A 22,101-nucleotide genomic window follows, 5' to 3' on the forward strand; every position below is an offset into this window, starting at 1 on the left:
GCGGCCGGGACCCGCCAAGATGGTGAGGCGGCCGGAGGGAGAGGAGGAGGCGGCGGCGGCGGGCGGGCAAGTTCCCCCTCGCCCTCCGGAGGCGCCCACTAAGCTTCTCTTCTCTCTCTCTCTCTCTTTCCCTCAGTTGCCGCAGCTGTGCAGGAGCCTCGCCGTGGCCGCCCTCCTGGCCGGGACCCTCCTGGCGCTCCGGGACGCCGAGGTAGGAGATGCCGGGCGGGAAGGAGGCAGGGAGGGAGAGGCGGCCTTCCCGGCGCCCCGAGCCCCGTCTCGGGCCGGGAGAACTCGGCGGGCCGGGGAGGAAGGAGGGCCGGGATGCCCGAGGCCGCTTTCGGGGAACAAAAGCGGGCGGGAGCAGCTGGGGGCCGCCCTCGGGAGGGGCTTGTCCAGCAAGAAAGAACTTTTCCTTGGCAAAAGAGAGTTTATCCAGGGGCCCCTCGGCTCTCAAACTTCCTCCGTCCTGGAAGTCCGTTCAGAAACCAAAGCGTTCCAAATGCAAGGCGCGCTTTCCCATAGAAAGGAATGCAAAACGGACGAATCCGGTCCAGACTCTGGAAAACAACCCCTCAAACAGCAGTTGAGCAGGAATGCTGCTATCTGAGGAGAGCGCGGATCCATGAAATGAAAGCAAGAAAGGATGTCCTTGCAGGCGCGCAGTCAGTCCATCAGGAGCTGCACTGGGTTCCACACAGTCACAAAAAGAGAGCTGCAGCGAGGAAAACGTGAAATAAATAGCAAAAACAGACAGACCTCAGTGTAACACTCAAAATGTAAGCATAACGCTCAAAACAGAGCACGTTCGGCTTCTGAAAAAAGTTTGCAAACCGGAACATTTCCTTCCGGCTTTGCAGTGTTTGGGTTCCAAGTTGTTTGAGTCCCAAGGGTATTCAAACTTGAGAACCAGGGTCCCACTGTAGTTCTGCTTCCATGTGAAAGAGAAGATGGGTTTCCTTTCTTTTAAGAAACAGCTTTTCTTCTTTCCTTTGGGGGGAAGCAATCCTCAGCTTCACGGTGAGGTCCCTTAAGGAGACCTCGTGAGCGAAATGAGGTCTCAAAGGTCTCCTCATAAAGCCTTGGCGGTGCCACCACCTCCCTTCTTTTTTAAAAAAAAATTTTGGAAGCCCTGCTAGAGGATCATCTGCTTCTCCACAAGTATTTTCGCTGGGACTCTTCTCTCTTTCAAAAGCCAAACGTTTTGTTTGACCAGGAATGAAGGAATGGTGTCTGAATCCCCAGAGTTGCAGCCTCCCTGAAAATGAGGTCAGAAGCAAAATATTTGATGATTACGGCTGGGAAATGTGGAAGTGATTTAAAGAAAATAAACTCAAGCTGCTGTGGGCTAGCGGGCAAAAAGGACAGACTATGCAATATGGAGGTCGGAGGTCCCTGGTGGGCTGCCCGCTGCCCTTTTTTTATAGATTAACTGCAGATGGTGAATTCGGATTTGGACCGGTAACAAAACAGAAATAAAGGCTTTGGGTAAAAGGTACCGAAATATGGCTCCCCAGTTCTAAGCGATGATATTTTCAAGGGCACTGCTACCAAGTTTAGTTTCCTTTGGATAAGAGAAAGCTGGGTACTTAGCTTGTCATTGTAATCTTTGTCCTGTTCCCCCCTGCAAAACAACAACAACATGCAAAATTATTTAAGTGGAGGCAAAAAGGGGCTTTTACTGCAGGGCAATGTATCCCCAAGGATGACCCCTATTGCAGCCTTTCTTCAACTTCCACTTCCACTCCCCTACCCCCATATTCTACCCCACTCTCAAGTAAAAGCTTCTCCAAGTGCCTAGCTGAATTCCAGCTCCCATTATCCTGGTCACGCTGCAGGTTCCCCATCCCTGAGCCAAAAGGCAAAGGCAAATAAAAAAGTTTTCACTTGTCACTAGGAAAACTTCAGGCTGGGCACCTGGCAAGGCTCCCTGATGAGAGAACCTAAATTGTCTCCAAAGGGTGTGTTTTAATGTTAATGACAGCTTTTGCAGGATGCTACTGCTGTGCCATCACAGGGAGTAGGAGTGAGCCCTGAGTAAGCATAGGATTCCTCCCGAGCTTTGTTCCTTGTTCACCATGCCTCCACCTCTGCCGACTTTTTGTCCTATGTGCTGCCAGTGCTCCACTGGCGTAGGAGTAGAGTCTTCTGCCAGTGGAAGAGGGCTGGAATGCCGGTGTTAATTTTCCCCCATGCGCAGTGCTTGAGTTCACCATGTGCAGAGGACTCGGGAGTGATACTGATCAGGAGGTGTAACTTGAGAATAAGATCGTTCTCTCTGCAAATGTTGGGATTCCTTAGTGCACTCTTAAGTGTGTCTTGCTGGAGGGAGTTTTTCTTGGCCACACTCTCAGATTAATCCAGCAGTCTGGTCTGCTCCACTGATCACCACAAGCTCCCAAATTGGGGAAATTGTAACACAGAAATTCCTCTAATGTCTTTGAAAGCAAGCAGCTTTTTCACCACTTGGTTTGAGCTGCTTTTGTGCAAAACCTTTCCAGTATGTAGCCAAGAAAGAATGTGCTACATATTGTGACCTCTTTGGCTGTAATTTGGCAGAAAGGTGCTTAGGAGTCTGGAAAATGTGACAGGTTGTGAGAACTCTTGGCTGTTCCTGAACAGCTCTGGATGCTGTTGTTGGCAAGGATGGTAAGGGCAAGGTGAACAAGAGCGCCTTTGATCAGTAAATTCCTTTATTTACATAAGAAAAAGGTTTGTAACCAGAAACCATATAATCTTCCTGCCAAAGTAACAGTACATCAGTTTTTCATCACATTCGTAAAATGGTCAAGACCAGGCTCTGGACCTGTCTTACTGAGTGCAGCTATGTCTGCCTGTTCATGCCTTTGCTAAAATGGAATTGTTTAATCTGCTCTTAAACAGGAGGTAGCTTTTCTTGTAAAGGAAAAGCTCATGCCACCTTTGTTGGTATTCGCTCCCTGGAGCCTTGAGTAGGCAAGCAAACATTGATCAGTGGCTTCAATGCATGGTGTCTGGACCTGGGTGAACAGTGACTGTTTCGGGAAAAGGGTTTGGGAGAAAGAGAGTGGTGCTCTTCAAATGTTCTTGCTTCAACCTCCCTCCTGCTGTGATGGAGACAATACGCCCCTGGCCCTGTAGGGAGTTGCAGTGGGACTCTGCGGGTGCAGTGACTGTTCTGTTCTGTGCGGCCAGGCTGTGATGCGGCAAGGGAGAAAGTCCTCCTGAAGGCTTGGCTTTCACATCCGTTGTTGGAATGGGGGGCCTGGCACTCACCAGCAGAGAGCTTTCCAGCTGACCCTTACGTCTCCGATGTGGAAGAAGCTGATCCCAGCTGCTAAGGGGAGGGAGTATTGCTACACCAGTACAGTTTGGTCCAGACAAAGTTCTCACGTGTATCAGAGAGTTGGTGCAGGGAGAGAGCTCTGCAGTAGTTAAACTTTGCAATTTCACATCCTCTTGGAATAAGGAGACAGTTACAAATGCCCTTATCCTGTTGACCGGTCCCCCTGGCAGCTTTTAGAATCGCTCACAGCAAGGAGGTCTCTCCCCTCCAAGGATCCTGTCTGTCCATTTCCCTGGGCTGTGCAAATAACCACCCAAAGGGGGCATGACCATTAGAAGGGCAGAACAGGAAAAAACTATCTAAATAAATAAATGAAATCAGATAAACAGGAGCCAAAGTTATATCAACTAACTGACCTCTGTGTCGGCATGCAACTGGGGAAATTCATCTGTAAAGTGTTGTGCAAATTGGTCACAAAAGGCTACTGAGTGGACCAAGATGTAGCAGGACTTTTGGCTGCTTGAAAAAGCTCCATTGGGCTACTCTGTGCAAATGCAACGGTGGCAGAGAAGTGCTATTTCTTCACAGCCATCACTCCTACAGAGCTCAAACTCATTCCAGGTCAAAAAACATTGCCCCACTTGTTTCATCAGGCACACATCAGTCAGGAGGTACTTGTAGTGAACAACTGATGGAGGGACAAGGCTGCCATCTAGCTGTTTTTCCAAATCAGTTCTCAGACTCCTCCCACATCCTTCGATGATGCTCCACTGCCATCTTTTGGAGCCTGAGTATCCTGGTCCACCAGACCAAAGCAGGGCAGGTATACTGAAGAAGGACGACATCAAAAATGCCAGAGTGATCAGTTCTAGCGCTTTTTTAAAAAAAGAAAATGTAAGCTTGCAGCATAGACTGCACAGTCCCATTGCCTTTACAGGTGCAGGACGGACACTGCAGCTATGAGAGGTTGCCGTGACTAGTCTGCGCCCAAGCAAACGTTTTTACATTCTTTGTACACAAAGCAGCATATGCCACTTTGGGCAGGACTTTGCATCACTTGACTGATGAGGGCATAGGTGGCAAATACCCAGATTTTCTAGATAGCCCCCCTTTCTGGGCTCAGAGCCCAGCGCCCCAAGCCCACAGATAAGGTTAAAGCAAGCCAGTTAGCTTATATCAAAGCAAGTGAATACAAACATATATTCATAAACATTAACATTCCTGCATTGCAGCGGGCTGGACTAGATGACTCTAGGGATCCCTTCCAACTCTACAGTTCTATGATTTTATATAGGAGCTCATCATTACAGCAACTATCAATTAATTGTGGGGCTATCTTGATTACCAAGATGCAGAGCTTCTGGAGCAGTTCGCTCTGGGTTCAACACACTGAGTGAATCTGTAAGTGCCTTAACTTCTCCAAAGTGTGTTAGCAACACACCTTGAATGTGTGTGTGAGAGGGAGTTGTGTGCACATGCAGGAATGTGGCTTCCTGTGCATGGAGATATTCTGCTTTAGTTGCCTCCCTGATCTGTTTTTTTTTAATTTCAGGGTCATTGTCACTGTTTTGGTCAGAGGGCCAATAGTGTGGCCCTAGTAGTGCTATTTTGATTTCTGACCTGGAATTTTGATCAGTGCTGTGAATAAATTTAGTTTTAAAGATGGTCTTAGGAAGAAATCATAACCACATTTACTTGAGAGAGAGCCCCACTGAACACAGTGGAACGTACACCTGAGTAAGCATACTTAGGCATGCATTGTGTTGCATGGACTCGATGGCCCTTGTGGTCTCTTCCAACTCTATGATTCTATGATTCTATGACACACACCTGCCATTAGCAGTTGTGTGTTTGCTGGTTGAAGTGGTAGATGTCGAACACATGTGAGGTGAGGCTGGATTGCTGGTCTGCTCCTAGCTGGCGTTAAATGATATAAGGTCTGATCCTGAAGAGCCAGACTAAGATGGTGCAGGTTCTATGAAGCTCACTGCTGTCTGTCAGGGTTGCAGTGATTATAAAATGGAGGAGAAGCCACGTAAGCTGCCTTGAGCTCCTTGGAGGAAAGGTAGAATATAATTGTAAAGAAAAAGGTGGTTTGGGACCAGTTTCCTGGGAAGGCTTCAGAAGAACTGAACTGCAAAACGGCTGGTGAGGAGGGAAGAAAAACACTTCTGCCGAGTGACCTAAGCCTAGGTCGGGTCCTGGCCTGCTGCCTGATCTTCACTTCTGTTTCGAGAGTTCTTATATCAGGCTGGAGCTTTTGAGAATATTAAGAATATGCAGATTCAATGTTCTTATGTGACCTTTTACATAAACAATTCGATGCCTTCAGATTGTTCCAAGAGTGGGGTTTTTTAAAAAAAATAGTCTAGGCATTTAGCATTAGGTCCTCCTTAAAATGTGCTCTGATTTCCTAAGTTTAGCACATGGAATGGGTTTTATTTTTTAAGTTCGTAGCATTTTAATATTTTAGTAGAGGCACTGCAAGGGGAGGAAGCTTCCAGCATTTGATTTTCCATTGTCTTTGTTGCATTCATGTGGTTTCAACTGTTTGGTGCTAGAAAAGTTTCAAAAGCTGCTAAGAGAGGACTAAAAACATTGCTGTGACTTTCCTTGTACATATTTGCAATATTGCCTTTTAAAGGGCATTCCAATCTTCTGACAGGGTAGGGGAGCTGCATGTTCTGCTGTTCTGGGTTTGTGCAGCCAGATCCTTTGGGAGGTTCTTGCTCCTTTGAAACAATGGTCTCAGCCCCTGTGACCATGTAACTCTGGAATGCCCCGATTGGCCAGCCTCCTGGAGACTTGAGGTCTGGCTGAATAGGCAGCGACCTCGTTCCTCCTGGGGGTGTATTTTGCAGTTGGTTTTTGTTAGAAAGTATGAGAGCCAAGAATGCAAGATGTAAGATGGGTGGAGTTTGCGCTTGGCTGGTCTCGGAAAGTGAAGCAGGGTGGGGAAACATTTATGACAAGCTGGGAAAACATTGTCAGAGTTGGACATTTTAATACAGAAGCTTCGTGGGGTGCTTAAACTAATAGACTCAAAGCTGTTATTTCCCCTTTGCTCAGACTGTTGTGAAGGGGGTTGGCATTAATGCCAGTCTCCTTGCACTCCAGGTCACAATTGTTGTTGTTGTTTAGTCATGTTTGACTCTTCGTGACCCCCTGGACCAGAGCATTCCAGGCCCTCCTGTCTTCCACTGCCTCCCCCAGTTTGGTCAAACTCATGTTAGTAGCTTCAAGAACACTGTCCCACCATCTTGTCCTCTGTCGTCCCCTTCTCCTTGTGCCCTCCATCTTTCCCAGGATCAGGGTCTTCTCCAGGGAGTCTTCTCTTCTCATGAGGTGGCCAAAGTCTTGGAGCCTCAGCTTCAGGATCTGTCCTTCCAGGGAGCACTCAGGGCTGATTTCCTTCAGAATGGATAGGTTGGATCTTCTTGCAGTCCATGGGACTCTCAAGAGTCTCCTCCAGCACCAGAATTCAAAAGCATCTATTATTCGGCGATCAGCCTTCTTTATGGTCACAGTAACACACACATAACCACAGATGCACAGACCTGGCCCTTCTGTTTTGAGAGATGACTCTGAATCAACAATAAATACTTCCCTGTCTAATTTGAAAAACGCACCTTGGTAGCCTTAATATTTTCTGTGGTTATTCTAGTGCATCTTGGCTTGTGAAATTTTGCTTAGAGAGCAGAGGTTAACTTTTCTGTTTTCTCTGCTTCTCAGACCAACTTGTGCTAAGGGGTGGGGAAGCTGTGGTTCTCCAGATGTTGTGGGATGGCAACTCCCATTAGCCCCAGCCAGCATGGCTGACAACATCTGGAGGACCACTGCTTCCCCACCCCGACTAATTGGCCCATCCTCTCAAAGTGGACTTTTGCCAACAGGAGCTCACAGCCTAGTGCTTTAACTGCTGTGCTTCCCAGTGAATAAGAAAGACACCCTTTGTTCAATTTTAATTTTGAGAAAGATATGTTAGGACAGCAGCAGATCGGATTGATGGAAAAGCTGCAACATTTAAAGATGTGCATGTAACCACGTAGTTTAGAATCCATTTTCTGGCAAAGGCACTGAGAAGGTGTCAATAACTTTTTGATTGACACCTGCCAGCTAAAGTCAACAAATCACCCACAAAGGCTTGTTCAATCTGCTAGTGATCTGTGGCTTTTCTGATATTTCTGGAACTTTTAAGATCTGTGAGAAGGTTGCAGTTATTGGTTGCTGTTTGTGGTTTTTACCTCTTAAAGTTTTTCTTTCATTGTTAGCCACCCATAACTTTTATTATTGGGCAGGATATCAATGTACAGTAGTAGCTAAATAAAAGACACAGTCTTTATCTGAAGAAGGCTTCTCCCCCCCCCCCAACAAACTATTTTTTTCTTTTATGCCTTGCAGGAAGAGCCGATGAGCAAATCTAAAATCTGTGCTAATGTGTTCTGTGGGGCTGGCCGGGAGTGTGCTGTGACAGAGAAGAGTGAGCCCACCTGTCTCTGCATTGAGGTAAGCGAAGTCCTGGGACCGACCGCTGAGATCAAAGGCTGATGTCATCCCAAATGTGGAGAACCAGCACGCCTAGTGGTAGTGGCTGATGTGTGCTCCCTCCTGCTTCCTCTGTGGTCCTAGGGATTTTCTGCCCAGCCTTCTTGGTTTGTTGCATGTACAGCAGTACCTCGGGTTACATACACCTTGGGTTACAGACGCTTTAGGTTACGGACTCCGCTAACCCGGAAGTAGTACCTTGGGTTAAGAACTTTGCTTCAGGATGAGAACAGAAATCGTGTGGCCCCATTAGCTAAAGTGGTGCTTCAGGTTAAGAACAGTTTCAGGTTAAGAATGGACCTCCAGAACGAATTAAGTTCTTAACCAGAGGTACCACTGTATGCTTCTTTTTTGCATCAATGACTCAAATCTTCTCTCAAGGTAATTCTTTCATTGTACAGTGGTACCTCAGGTTACATACGCTTCAGGTTGCAGACTCCGCTAACCCAGAAACAGTGCTTCAGCATAAGAACAGAAATCGGCCTCCGGCGGCGCGGCAGCAGCAGGAGGCCCCATTAGCTAAAGTGGTGCTTCAGGTTAAGAACTTTGCTTCAGGAGGAGAACAGAAATCAGGCTCCGGCAGTGCGGCAGCAGCGGAAGGCCCCATTAGCTAAAGTGGTGCTTCAGGTTAAGAACAGTTTCAGGTTAAGAACGGACCTCCGGAACGAATTAAGTTCTTAACCCGAGGTATCACTGTAGCAACATCACATTTCCTGAGCACTTAACAGCACATCCTATTATGGTGCTTCCCTCCAAAGCATTTTGGTCTTCTGACTGGTATGTGGAGTATACTTAGCAAACCGTCATAAGCACCTATTTGATGCAGCCTGTGACTGTGATTATAATTATTACTTGTTGTTTCACTAATGTAGGTTTCCCTAAGGTGCATTTGCCTACAGTATATATTGCCCACATTATAGCAGGAAGCAATAGAAGAAGAGGAGGGAGAAGATGTAAATAAGCCCAAATAGGGGGAGACTAATGCTTTCAGTTCAGTAAGTTACACGTAGTGGGGCTTAGTTTTCCATAAAGGATGAGAACTAAAGCAATAAGTCACGGGTAGGCAACCTAAGACCCGGGGGCCGGATCCGGCCCAATCGCCTTCTCAATCTGGCCCGCGGACGGTCCGGGAATCAGTGTGTTTTTACATGAGTAGAATGTGTGCTTTTATTTAAAATGCATCTCTGGGTTATTTGTGGGGCATAGGAATTTGTTCTTTTTTTTCAAAATATAGTCACCCCCCCCCCCCGGTCTGAGGGACAGTGAACCGGCCCCCTGCTGAAAAAGATTGCTGACCCCTGCAATAAGCTAAAACAGGGATAATCAGTGCTTTTTTTCTTTAAAAAAATGTTTAGGGGTACTCACATTTTATTCAAGAAAATCACCATTTTATAGTCCAAATCAAGGAAAATAAATATAGTAAATGGACAAAAGTACAAAGATTCACAAAATGCTTAGGAGTATGAGTACCCCTGCGTCCCCCCCAGAAAAAAGCACTGGGGATGGCTAAAGGCTCTGTGGAAGATTTGAGGAGGGATTTGAAGAATGAGAGGGCGGATGTCTTCTAATCAGGGAAGAAAAACAAGCGGCAACAGTGTATGCATATGATTTTATCCTGTATGTCACTTGCCCTATTCAGGCCCTCCCTGAATTAGTTTAAGAATTCATGAGCTTTGGGACAAACTCAGACTGTAAAGTTAATCTCATCAAAACCTAGACATGTCTGGATCCTTTGTTTCTGTTTGTTGATGAATTATTTCTTTGTGCGTTGTAACCCTTGATCCGACTACGTTTCCCCACTGTGGTGCCAATCCAAACTGGACCCCACATGTCTGCTATTTGTAGTGGGTGGGGAAGTTCCCACTATTCAGGAAGGAAAATCCTGCACTCAGGGGCAAACTGTGATTTATGTAAGTTGTAGTTTGGCCTTCCCTCTCAAGCCCTCCTAATTTATATTGCCTGTGTGAAACTGCTTATCTTTATGCCCTGTGTGTCTCCTTCCACCTTTGGAGCCTAGTTATATTGGATCTGTCATTTTCTTTTTGTTGCTGCTGCAGAGATGCAAGCCTCACAAAAGGCCAGTTTGTGGCAGCAACGGCAAGACATACCTGAACCACTGTGAGCTGCATCGTGATGCTTGCCTCACTGGCTCCAAAATTCAGGTGGACTATGATGGTCACTGCAAAGGTAAGTCAGATCCTTGGGGCTGGGGTACCCCTGGAACAGCTACTACTCCAGTAAGTCCTGGGTTAGAGGACATTCGAATTCAATCCAGCTTTGGGAATTCTGGCACCAGATAACCATTTTGGTTTTTCAAAGGCACATGACTTAATGTGCCACAACATTCCCTGCCTGTTTCCACTGAATATTGCTGCTAAAGAGTGTGTTGGATCCTGTATACCTGAAGGTCCTGTATACCTGAAGGAGTGTCTCCACCTCCATCGTTCAGCCCGGACACTGAGATCCAGCGCCGAGGGCCTTCTGGTGGTTCCCTCGCTGTGAGAAGTGAGGTTACAGGGAACCAGGCAGAGGGCCTTCTCGATGGTGGCGCCCACTCTGTGGAACACCCTCCCTTCAGATGTGAAGGAAATAAGCAGCTATCCTGTCTTTAAAAGACATCTGAAGGCAGCCCTGTTCAGGGAAGTTTTTAATATTTAACACTGTACTGTTTTTAACACTTGATTGGGAGCCGCCCAGAGTGGCTGGGGAAACTCAGCCAGATGGGCAGGGTATAAATAATAAATTATAATAATAATATTATTATTATTGGATGGCCCCAGAAGTGAGGGCAACAAAGCAAGGAGCCGGTTGTCACTGTGACATAAGACTTTTGACCCAGCCCATTGCAGTGCAGCCCTGACTGTGGCGCACTACGGTGAAAAAACATCGCTCTCTGGTCTTGTGAGACAGAATCGTAACAAGGAAATAGAGGAAGATATGGGAAGTAATGTCAATAGTAGGTGGAATTTACAATCTGCAGTCAGCCATACCAGGGATGATTTCCCTGGAGCTTGGCTGAGTGTTTTGTGGCCGAACTCGGGTGAAAGTAGGAGCCCTAGATGAACAGCTGTATGTGCTACTGAGTCCTGCCACATGAACGTTCCTTGCAATACTGTAAGGGACAAGCTGTTCGTTTACAATACTTATATTTCCACCTGACCTCCAGTGCAGCTGACAGTAAATGGGAAAACATCATCATCACCATCATGTTCCAGAATCAAAAGTTGGGCAATACTTTTAATGGAGGGTCAACCAAAATGTCAAGAAAAGGATGTTAAACTTTCGAATAGTTTCCTCAAGGGTTGCCAGTGCCGTGCCATGTGAGCACCATTGCACTTGAAAATGCCTTTATTGATTCCTCTAGGCAAGACACCCAGACTCTGAACTAGGGCGGTGGGTGGGTGGGGGGAAGCCCTATTGCACACGGAGAAATTAATTGAATTGATGGGATGGGTTAGTTGAATACTGCCCCCCACCCCAGCAATGTCTGGGGGAGATATGAGGTGTACTTCAGGAAAACCATAGACCATTACAGTACCTTCAACCTGAAGTTTTCTTATTTCTTTCTGTAAATAGAGAAGAAGCCTGAGAACTCCGCTGCAAGTCCAGGTAAATATGCCTTTGCCTGTGCTGTGCAGTCTGTGGGCTGTTCCTCATGTTTGTTGTTGTTGTTGTTTAGTCATTTAGTCGTGTCCGCCTCTTCGTGACCCCCTGGACCAGAGCACGCCAGGCACTCCTGTCTTCCACTGCCTTCCGCAGTTTGGTCAAACTCATGCTGGTAGCTTCAAGAACATTGTCCCACCATCTCGTCCTCTGTTGTCCCCTTCTTCTTGTTCCTCATGTTACATTTGTTCAATATAGGTCAAAGGGAAAGTGTCTGAATGCCCTTCAAGTGCAGATCCTGTCTGGAAAAGTGTTTACAGGGGTTAAGCTACGTTCTATGTCTTGAGCTGCAGTATTTACTTCATGTGCAAAATTCAAGGATAAGGGAATTTGTGCCTCTCCCCCACCCCCCAATTTACCTTTTCTTTTCCGTTTTTAGTCTCAGTTCAGTTGTAGTTGGCTACTGTGCCTCACCAGGCTGGTAATAAAAAACAGCAATAGAAATGTGCCAAGTAGAATATGAAAAACGAAGCCTAGCTGGTTGACTGAGGATCAGTGGATAATGGCAAAAGAGATTTTGCCTTCTGTCTGCTCCTGAACTGTCACCTTTAATATTCTGGATTGAAGAAATAAAACATAGAATTTATTTTGTTTATCTTGCCCATTGAAAATAGCACTGTGCATAATCAGTGGTACTTTCTCATGTGCCTCAACAGCAGAGGAAAATAAACATGGCCTATCACTCCATAAGCTGGGAGTCTGCTGATTTCTGATCCATTTTCCACTTGAGATGAAGAGACATTGCGTTGCTTCTTGCCTGCCATCTAGCTGTCTCCCCCACTTTCAATTCCTTGTATCTCTCTGACATTCCTGGTCCAACTCTCCCCTCTTCTTGTCACTCAATAGTTGTCTGTTACCAGACTGACCGGGACGAACTCCGGCGTCGTGTCATCCAGTGGCTTGAGACTGAGATCATTCCTGATGGCTGGTTCTCTAAAGGCAACAACTACACTGAAATCCTAGACAAGTACTTCAAGGTACAGATGGCAGGAGAAGAAAAATAGAAATGGTGAACTGATGGAAGAGGCGGTTAGAGATTTGCTTCATAGTATTAGTGTGAACTTTCCTGAATCACTAATTTGTTTGGCAAACTAGCTTGTGAATATTCTACATTCTCACCTCTGCCTTTAGCCTTCACTTGCTTTTCTATATTTACAAAAGAGATGTGATCAGATTATAGGCTTCTATAATAAACCCTGCATTAGATCTTCAATCACGATGGTAAATGAATGAGAAATCGTCAAGTAAACACATGGCTAATTCAGAAGGCAAAACAGCTTCGTGAGAGTCACTATTACCATATTATAGATTATTCTGGCCTGTATATTCATGTTGGGTAAACTGTTATTTCTCAACGAAACAATTATGCCTGATTTGCAGATAAATGTGCAAGACTTAGCTTAATACTCTCAGACAGCAGCGGGCCCTGGGGGGGCGGGTTGGAACTGTGTCAAGTATAATTCAGTCTCCCACACAATCTAAAAATAACTAACAGTGTTGGGACCCTTTCAATAAGACAGAAAATAAAGCAGCTTACTATGGGAAAAAAACTGTAGAGGTCTGAGGCAGCGAAGTCAAGCTAATCAGATTTGGGAGAGAATTTTTCCCCCACTGCACATATGGCTTTCATTCATTCAGACCTGAACATAAGCAAGTTGTATCCAGCAAGTCATCCCCCTAAAAGGAAAGCGTCAAGCTGTAGTCTCTAAACTTCACTGGCCAGCAGGGGTGCCAACTTGAATAAAATATTGTGGGGCCCCAGGGAAGTCCCGCCCTGCACAATCAACCTCGTGACACAGTGCACACATCCCATTTGTATGGGAATGCCCATCAACTTTTTGGAGGGCCAGCCCCCCTCAAATATTTTATTGTGGGGTCCAAAGCCCCTACAGCCCCCTAGGAATTGACTCCTCTGGTGGCCAGTATGGCCATATAATACTTCGTATGCTGTCTCAGTTACAGTTGAGGTGATTAAGGTCCTTGACAAATAAAGATCAGGCAGCAGGCGGTGGCGAGCGGTGAGACTGTGCCACTCACCTGACTGCTGTTTGGCTAAGTCGCTCCAGCGTAGCCAGGTGGGGAAAGGGAGCAATGTGATGGTAGCTGGATTGCCAGAGACCAGACTGAGGATTACAGCTCTGAAGAGGAATGGCAGGAACCTTCCCCTCTTCCTGCTCCTGACCAGGATCCTGAAGCTGCTCAGGAAGAGTGGAGCAATATAGATTTAGAGAATTGGTTTGCTGAGGGACATAGTTCAGAAAACAACAGCTGGGAAGAGCTGAGTGAGGAACAGCTAGAAGAAGCAGAACAGGAAAAGAGAGAACCGACTCCCCTTCGCTAGAGAGGGTCCAGCCTATCTTTCCAAGGGCAGGGAGAGCAGGTAAGGTTGCTATGCAGGGGGCTCAGTGGTTGCGAGATCAGGTTGCAAGAAGGGGAAGTGACGATGACTCAGGGGGAAGAAGGAGGAAACTTAATTGGGAGCACCTCCGCTCTGAGAATGGCTGCTGTGTTCTTTTGCTGTGATCATTAAACACTCTTAAACTGGTAAGAGACTCTAATCGCTTTGTTCTGCTGATGCACGGCCAAAGGTGCATCTCTGAAGCATGACACGAATGCTCACAGAACAAACACACTGATGGAGTCAGTCCAGTGTTCCTCCTAGTGCGCTGACACCACACTAGCCTTGCCACCACTATCCTCCTCCCCCTCTGCAGCGATTCACCTGCATGGAAGTCAGGTGAGCGACACAGCCCCTCCATGTCATCCGCTGCTACATTCAAGTGAACAAGTGGTGGAAGTTGTGAAAGGAAATAGCTAATGGTCCACGGAAGCAGCGCTGTTGTTTTCAGCCTCTCTTGCATGCTGCTTTGTAGAATTTCGACGATGGGGATTCTCGCCTGGATTCCAGTGAGTTCCTGAAGTTTGTGGAACAAAATGAGACAGCGGTCAACATCACCACCTACGTGAATCAAGAGACCAACAAGTTGCTCAGGTAGCTTGGGGCAGAAATCAAAGCGAATGAGATTCAAACTACAAATGGCACTTAGTTTCATGATTCTTTCCCCTGATCAAATTGGGACCCATTCCAGATCTAATTGGGCCCACAGTCCACCCCTCCTTTACAGGAACACAAGCAAAAACAGTGCGCTGTTAGCTTCTACATATCACAGGGTGGTTATAGTCATGATCTGGAATCCTCCTGATTCAAACAGTAGACCAATCTGTCAGAAAGCTCCCGTTCTTGGCCTTTGCCAGGCAAAAAACCTTCTCACCTATGCTTTGAAAGCAGCAAGACTAATGGCCAAGTATTTGAACCTAACCCTACATTCCTGTTCTTCTGCATTTGCCTGTAAAAGTGTTTAGTAACTGCCAGTGATGATTGTGGAACTTGTCAAGTTACCTGAGAAGGAATAGTTGCTCATGTTTAGACCATAGGAAGAATCAGCAGCCATTGAATGCCGATAATCTGGTGGGCTGCTTCACATGTTCAGAAAATCCAAGTGAAACGATTTGACAACATTTCATTGTAAACATGGTAGCCATTCCTGCTTTGCTGTGATGTCTTCTAGGCTGATACTTGCATTTTCTGTGTTTCTTGCAGGGGACTCTGCGTAGATGCCCTCATTGAGCTCTCTGATGAGAATGCTGACTGGAAGCTTAGCTTCAATGAATTTTTGAAATGCCTCAATCCAGCCTTCAACCCACCAGAAAAAAGTAGGAGCACCTTGTCTGCACAGAGAGAGACTGAGATTCCTAAAAGAGTAGAAAGAGCAGAGAGATTTAGGGCTGGAAATGTGTCTCAAAAACCAGCCAGTTTCTTATCAACCTGTCTCTGATTAGTCATTAATCTTTAGTCTGCTCTATCATTATCCATATGTTATAAGCCACATTTCACACTAAGCCACAGGTTTCATATACAGTGGTACCTCGGGTTACAGACTCCACTAACCCAGAAGTAATACCTCAGGTTAAGAACTTTACCTTAGGATGAGAACAGAAATTGCACGCCAGCGGGAGTTCCCATTAGCTAAAGTGGTACCTCAGATTAAGAACGGTTTCAGGTTAAGAACGGACCTCCGGAATGAATTAAGTTCGTAACCAGAGGTAACACTGTATATTGAGACAATATTCCATTCTCTGTGATCTTTCTAGAATGTGCCCTGGAAGATGAAACCTATGAGGATGGAGCCGAGACCCAGGTGGAGTGTAACCGTTGTGTCTGTGCCTGTGGGAATTGGGTGTGTACTGCCATGACCTGTGAAGGTATGTCAACCAAGGAAATCTCGGGTCATTTTAGAACAATCTTTCTTCCCCAGAGGAAAGAAATGTGATGTCTGGACCGTTGGCTTTTTGCTCCAAGTACTTGAATGCAGAAGGAGTTCCAGATCAAAATCCCATGAACCATCCTTGGTCTGGGATCAGTTATTTTATAACCTGGAAATCGGAAAAATGTTGTTTTCGTGATAGAAGAGACCCTTCTCCCACTACCCAATATACTCTCAATGTACTATTCTGGTCACTTCAGTTCTGGGGACTACTTGGGCATTAATTATTTGAAGGCATCAAAGGACCATGGGAATTGGTTCAAAATGGAGTACAGTCGTACCTTGGAAGTCGAATGAAATCCATTCCAGAAGTCCGTTTGACTTCCAAAATGTTCGGAAACCGAAGCACGGCTTCTGATTGGCTGCAGGAAGCTCTTGCAGCCAATTTGAAGCCCCATCAGACATTAGGCTTCCAAAAATAGTTTGCAAACCGGAACATTCACTTCTGGGTTTGCGGCTTTTGGGAGCCAAAATGTTAGAGAACTAAGCTGTTCGAAAACCAAGGTACCACTGTATAAAAACCTGTTCCTCTTTTACCAAAGGAACCCTCCTGCAAAATTAGGTTACACTATCTTAGGAGATGGGACGCGGGTGGCACTGTGGGTTAAACCACAGAGCCTAGGACTTGCCGATCAGAAGGTCGGCGGTTCGAATCCCCACGACGGAGTGAGCTCCCGTTGCTCTGTCCCTGCTCCTGCCAACCTAGCAGTTCGAAAGCACGTCAAAGTGCAAGTAGATAAATCGGTACTGCTCCAGCGGGAAGGTAAATGGTGTTTCTGTGCACTGCTCTGGTTCGCCAGAAGCGGCTTAGTCATGCTGGCCACATGACCCGGAAGCTGTACGCCGGCTCCCTTGGCCAATAAAGCGAGATGAGCGCTGCAACCCCAGAGTCGGTCACGACTGGACCTAGTGGTCAGGGGTCCCCTTTACCTTTACTATCTTAGGAGATGAAAACCTGTTCCTCTTTTACCCCAGGAACCCTCATGCAAAATTAGGTTACACTATCTTAGGAGGAGCCCCAATGCACAGCAAACAGATAAACAAGCAGCATTCCAAATATATAGGACATGTAAACATGACTCTTAGATTGTAATTTGTATCAAAGAAAGTTCTGAAAAGCCAAATGTCAACTTAGCACTGCCAGTTGGAAACTAGGGAGAGCGACGGAATTTTGGTGGAATGGGGTGAGTGGAAAGACCGATCCCACGGTCTACTCCACATAGAAATAGAAATGTCCGATAGAAAAATGTCCACCCTTCTATGAGTGGAAAACAAATGATGGCAACACTAATAACTTAGGTGAGCAAAAGAAGAGAGGCTGTTTGCTCTTTTGTTCTCCCTTCCATAACAACCACAGATGCATTTGGTTTGACTCTGTTGAATGACATTAAATTCTTGATCTTGACCTGTGACCTCGCCTGTACCCCCAGGGTGGTCCATTTCCCCAAGGCTGCCCATGGCAGATGAAGGCCCAGCATACGCTGTCCAGGGTCCAGGGTGCAAGGCAGTTCCTTTTGAGCTAGAGGCCACCATGTCTTGTGAGAAAGGAGAAAGCTCCTGAGAAACTTTGCTGTTGCATATGGCTGAAGGAGGTGGGAGCTCGTGCCTTTGTTCAGCCAAAGCTGAGGAGGACATGGGTGAATTTAAACCACTTACCCTCCAGATCTAAGGCCAGGAGAGCAAGTGGGAAGCTTGAAGAACTGAACAGGCAGGATAAATAGCAGTGCTGCAACGCTGATGGCCAGGAGGGGGCACACAAAGCGACAATAAACTCTAATCTAATTAGAAAATCTGCACCGCACTGCTGCCTTTGATCAGCTTAAAATTTGCATGTATTCAGCTGCCCAAACCCCAGCTCCTTTTTGATGGCATCTTATTATTATGCGAGGAGAGTCCCTTTTATTATGTTTCCTCTTACTGATCCCTTTATAAGGGGGAGAACTCCAGCTCTTTTATGTTTTAGTCTTGTAACCGTTCCTTCTGCCTCTCTTTGAATCTCACTACATGCCAGGCATAAAACTGATTATCTGCCTTCCCTTCATCATGTACTTTTACCTCTCAGTCTTTGACTGACCCATTCAATTTTCTCACTAACTGCTGCTGAAAAAGGCTGGTCTAACTGGATGACAGGCTGCCATGATGAGCTCATCAGCGAGAATTTTAAGTGGCTGCACCAAGTAGTAAGCAATTGCACCAAGTGGAAAACAGGGTCTAGTAGCATGCTACTGTTTTACCTGAAGATTGCCCCAAGCTTGGGGAGGTTGTGTGAATGGTTGCAAGATACTTACCAAGGGGGTGGGGATGAGGGAAGAGAATGAGACAAATTGGTTTCATCATTAGTTCTTGGGTACATTAAGGAAGTTCATTTCAGTATTCTTGCTGCTTACCCCAGAGTTCTGCAGCTCCTGCAAAGACCACGAGTGGGCAGTTGGAATTGGGTTTTTGCAAAGGTTAGACTAATTTGGTGTGTCTATGAATTTCACCATGAACATCTCTATGATAGGATATGTATGGAGATATTTCTAAGCCAACTCCTTTCTCCTTGCTAGTATTCAACCTCAGTGGTTTCTGTCTTCTGGTCAACAAAGCCAACACTTTGTGTTAAATTTGATGTGGTGGTAGAATTTGCTCTGATCCTGTGACAGTTGTGTAATCCACTTATCCTTGTAGGCAAGAACCAAAAAGTGCCTTCTGAAGGGCAGCAGCCTGAAGATAAGATGACTGAAGAAGAACTGGCCAGATATGTTCAGGAGCTGCAAAAGCACCAGGTTGGAAGGGGACTGTAGAGATTTCTTTGCCTTACAAACATGCTGGCTATATATTTATTTCTATAGGTCTTTCTGCTGAACAGCTATAAGATTCTGTACCTATTGGAGGCTGCTGAGAATAACTAGGGATACAACAGAACTCCAGCCAGTTTTGTTTTAGTGACTTGCCTGGTCACCAAAGTCAAGAAGGAATTTTATGCAGGCAAATGGACAGAACCCCTTGCCCTGATCCTGGGTCCGCACTAGAGCTTTAACACATACACGAGTCACTGTTTACATGTGTACATTTGTGCACCTTTGTCCACACATAAGCACTTCCGGTTTTATGCCTCCAAAATCCATTTTGATGTATCTTGTCAACACTAGTGGGCAGTGCTTGATGGGATGTATTTGTGTTGTGTTTTATAATTATAATTATTAATACTACTACTACTACTATTATTTATTAAATTTGTATACCATCCTTCCCCTGAAGATAACAAGGCATTTCACAATATAAAAAAGAGAACCCAAAATGCATAATAAAACAAAAACAGGAACAAACCAATATTTCACAAATACATTTAAATGGCCGTTGAATGTTCAGTCAGCCTAAGCCTAAGAGAAACATTTTCACCTGGTGCCTAAATATATGTAATGAAGGTGCCCGGGGAGCCTCTCTGGGGAGAGAATCCCACAAATCAAGTGGCCCTGAGTACTAGTGTTACAAGAGAGAGGAAAACTTCCCTCAAGGGGGCCTTTGCAGATGGTTCAGTGTTGTTGTTTAGTCATTTAGTCGTGTCTGACTCTTCGTGACCCCCTGGACCAGAGCACGCCAGGCCCTCCTGTCTTCCACTGCCTCCCTCAGTTTAGTCAAACTCATGCTGGTCGCTTCGAGAACACTGTCCCACCATCTCGTTCTCCATTGTCTCCTTCTCCTTGGGCCCTCCATCTTTCCCAACATCAGGGTCTTCTCCAGGGAGTCTTCTCTTCTCATGAGGTGGCCAAAGTCTTGGAGCCTCAGCTTCACGATCTGTCCTTCCAGTGAGCACTCAGGGCTGATTTCCTTAAGAATGGATCAGTTAGATGGTTCATAGTTAAGCAGAAAAAGGTTGCTGACCCCTGACATAGACAAATACTCAAATCAGAAGTGTGATTCTGGGTCCTAATACAACAGTTCTGGAACAGAAACATTTTGAAAATTTGTTCCAGCTCCCTATTTAGCATGTTTTCATCCCAGACAGATCTTAGTGGGGTGGGGGAAGAACTGTGTCCTGTGGTTAATATAAGAACTGAGTATATAAAGCGGACCAGATAAGTAGGTTTTTCTTTCTGTGGGCCCCCTATCCTGGCACCAGCTTGTGAAATCACAGTGCAAGCGTTAGATTTCTCTCCTTTTCCTTTCCAGGAGACATCTGAGAAGACCAAGCGAACGGCCACCAAAGAGATGTAAGCGAAGCGCGCAAGTGGAAGATGCCCGAAGCCGGTGTGTGTCGCCTGACTCACCCACCCGTCTTCCTTCAGTGCTGATTTCAATATGCAAATGTGTGTAGGACTTGTTGCCCAGTCACAGATATTTACATTGTATAGCAATGGGGGGGGGGGCAAAGAAAAAGATAGGTTCTTTTAAAATTTAAGAGAAACCCCTCTGTATCATGGTTGTTGTTTTTTTTACAATGAGGAAAGGAACTGAACTGAGGGCATTAGTGAGGACCACAAATAATTCCAGCTCTGGCACTTAGGGCGTGGCATCCCTGAGCTCCTATCCTGTGTGGGATCTTGCTGCCTCTCTTGAGTTTTGCTGACAGCCTAAAAGCTACTACCATAACTGCAGGGACTTGGAAAGGAAGTGCCTATGGCGAAGCATATATTCCATGGGATATTGCTATGCCTCACGATCTTGATAACTGGCTTTTCTGTTTTCACACATGAACAACTTTCACCCCATCTTCCCTTTCCTGTCCATACTCTGCTCCCAAAGAGTATCTGGCCGTTCAGACTGGTTTACTGTGCCTGTGTAAGGGGGTTCCTGGTGAACACAGACCAAATCTCTGCCAGAAGCCAGACGGCCCACTGCATTGAGTTCCAAAGTGACCTCATTTTCTTCCCCTCTCTCTTTGCAAAGGTGCTACAGTATATTTTCTTATCACACTCTTACACTGATTCTTTTTTTAAGTAATGACTTTTAACTGAGCTTTTTGTATCTTTGATTTATAGATATTGTTTATAGTTACTGAAAAATGCTGTACTTCTGGTTCGTGCTTTGTATTATAGCTGCATGTATCAAAGAAGTCAAATCAGTGCAGCCCAAAGAGGGGCTCAGAGCATACGGGGCCCTTCTGGATTTGATATTTCAGCATCCTTTATGGTAAAGAGCCTTCTTTCGTGCATGAATAGAGCTGGATGGGGTTTTCAAAGGAGACCCTGTCTCCCACAGGGTCAATTCTTCAAGGAAGGGGAGGGGGAGAATTATTCGCTTCAGGAAGAATTGAAGGCCAATCCTGTTACATTAAATGGAAGGAAATATTATGTCGGGCAAACACGTATAAGTTCTCCTCATGCTATGGAAGCAATTTTGGAACTGCAATCACTAAGATGTGTAAGTTCCCGGTGCTTCTTTACTTAGGGACTGGTTCTGTGACTCTTGCACAGCTGGGATATCCAAGCAGGTTGCTGACCTGAGTGCTGACACAACTTTTCCCATGCAGTGAAAGGAAAGAACCTCCAGCAAAGGAGGGAAGGAAAACACCAAGTAAAGGAAGGAGAATATGCAAACCCATCAATACATTGCATTTGTTGGTGTGATGCCAGAGACTGTTCCATGCTATTTAGGAATTTTGGCAATAAAATCAGGGGACTCAATCTCCCCACAGTGGTATAGTAAACATCAGAAGCATTGTTGTTTGTGCATATCTTTGAAGAGAAAACTCTATCCTAGATTGAAATTTCAAGTCCTGCTGGATAGCCCCAATCTTTGGGAATATGTCCAAAAGTAATTTCCCCCATGTCGTTCCTCCCTGATGTAAATCTCCCACAACTGCTATTTGAATCAGTAGTGAAAACTTCCAGGGATTCAAACAGACTTTGACAAAAGGGAAAGGCAGGATCCGCCCCCCTCCCCATAACTGAATGGACTTCCTTAATGCATGCAAACTGTTGGAAACACTTTCTCAATTCTCACCACCATCACTTTAGGAAATATGGCCTGAGGATAGAGGGGGGAATTGTAAAGAGAAGGGTTAATTGAATTGTTGATTATAAAAATGTTAAAATCCAACAACCTTCAAAAGGTACTAGTCAATAGATTTACTTAAGCCTATGATTTCAGGGGATTTAAGCATACTTAACTTAACTGGATTGTGCCCTCAAAATTCCAATAACCATGACCATGCTATTTGTCTACACACGGGTGGCGCTGTGGGTTAAACCACAGAGCCTCGGGCTTGCCGATCAGAAGGTCAGAGGTTCAAATCCCCGCGAAGGGGTGAGCTCCCGTTGCTCGGTCCCTGCTCCTGCCCACCTAGCAGTTTGAAAGCACGTCAAAGTGCAAGTAGAT

At 45.8% G+C, this 22,101-nt stretch overlaps 1 protein-coding gene across 2 annotated transcripts; it reads left to right on the forward strand.

The window, feature by feature from the left end:
• Positions 1–4: 4 nt before the first annotated feature.
• Positions 5–21,430, forward strand: FSTL1 (follistatin like 1). Of its 2 annotated transcripts, XM_080987226.1 has the most exons (11): positions 5–22; positions 137–211; positions 7,667–7,771; positions 9,868–9,997; positions 11,387–11,419; positions 12,320–12,450; positions 14,347–14,465; positions 15,075–15,187; positions 15,626–15,736; positions 18,469–18,566; positions 19,954–21,430. In XM_080987226.1, exons 1-11 carry the CDS (start codon positions 20–22, stop codon positions 19,996–19,998), a joined length of 963 nt encoding a protein of 320 aa, XP_080843352.1. In that variant the 5' UTR covers positions 5–19; the 3' UTR covers positions 19,999–21,430. The 2 variants fall into 2 exon arrangements, with proteins under 2 accessions (XP_080843352.1, XP_080843353.1); XM_080987227.1 differs by lacking the exons at positions 5–22; positions 137–211 and adding an exon at positions 1,204–1,269.
• Positions 21,431–22,101: the final 671 nt, after the last annotated feature.

The sequence above is a fragment of the Podarcis pityusensis genome, assembly GCF_964106645.2.
Source record: "Podarcis pityusensis genome assembly, chromosome: 17".
Lineage (NCBI taxonomy): Eukaryota > Metazoa > Chordata > Lepidosauria > Squamata > Lacertidae > Podarcis > Podarcis pityusensis.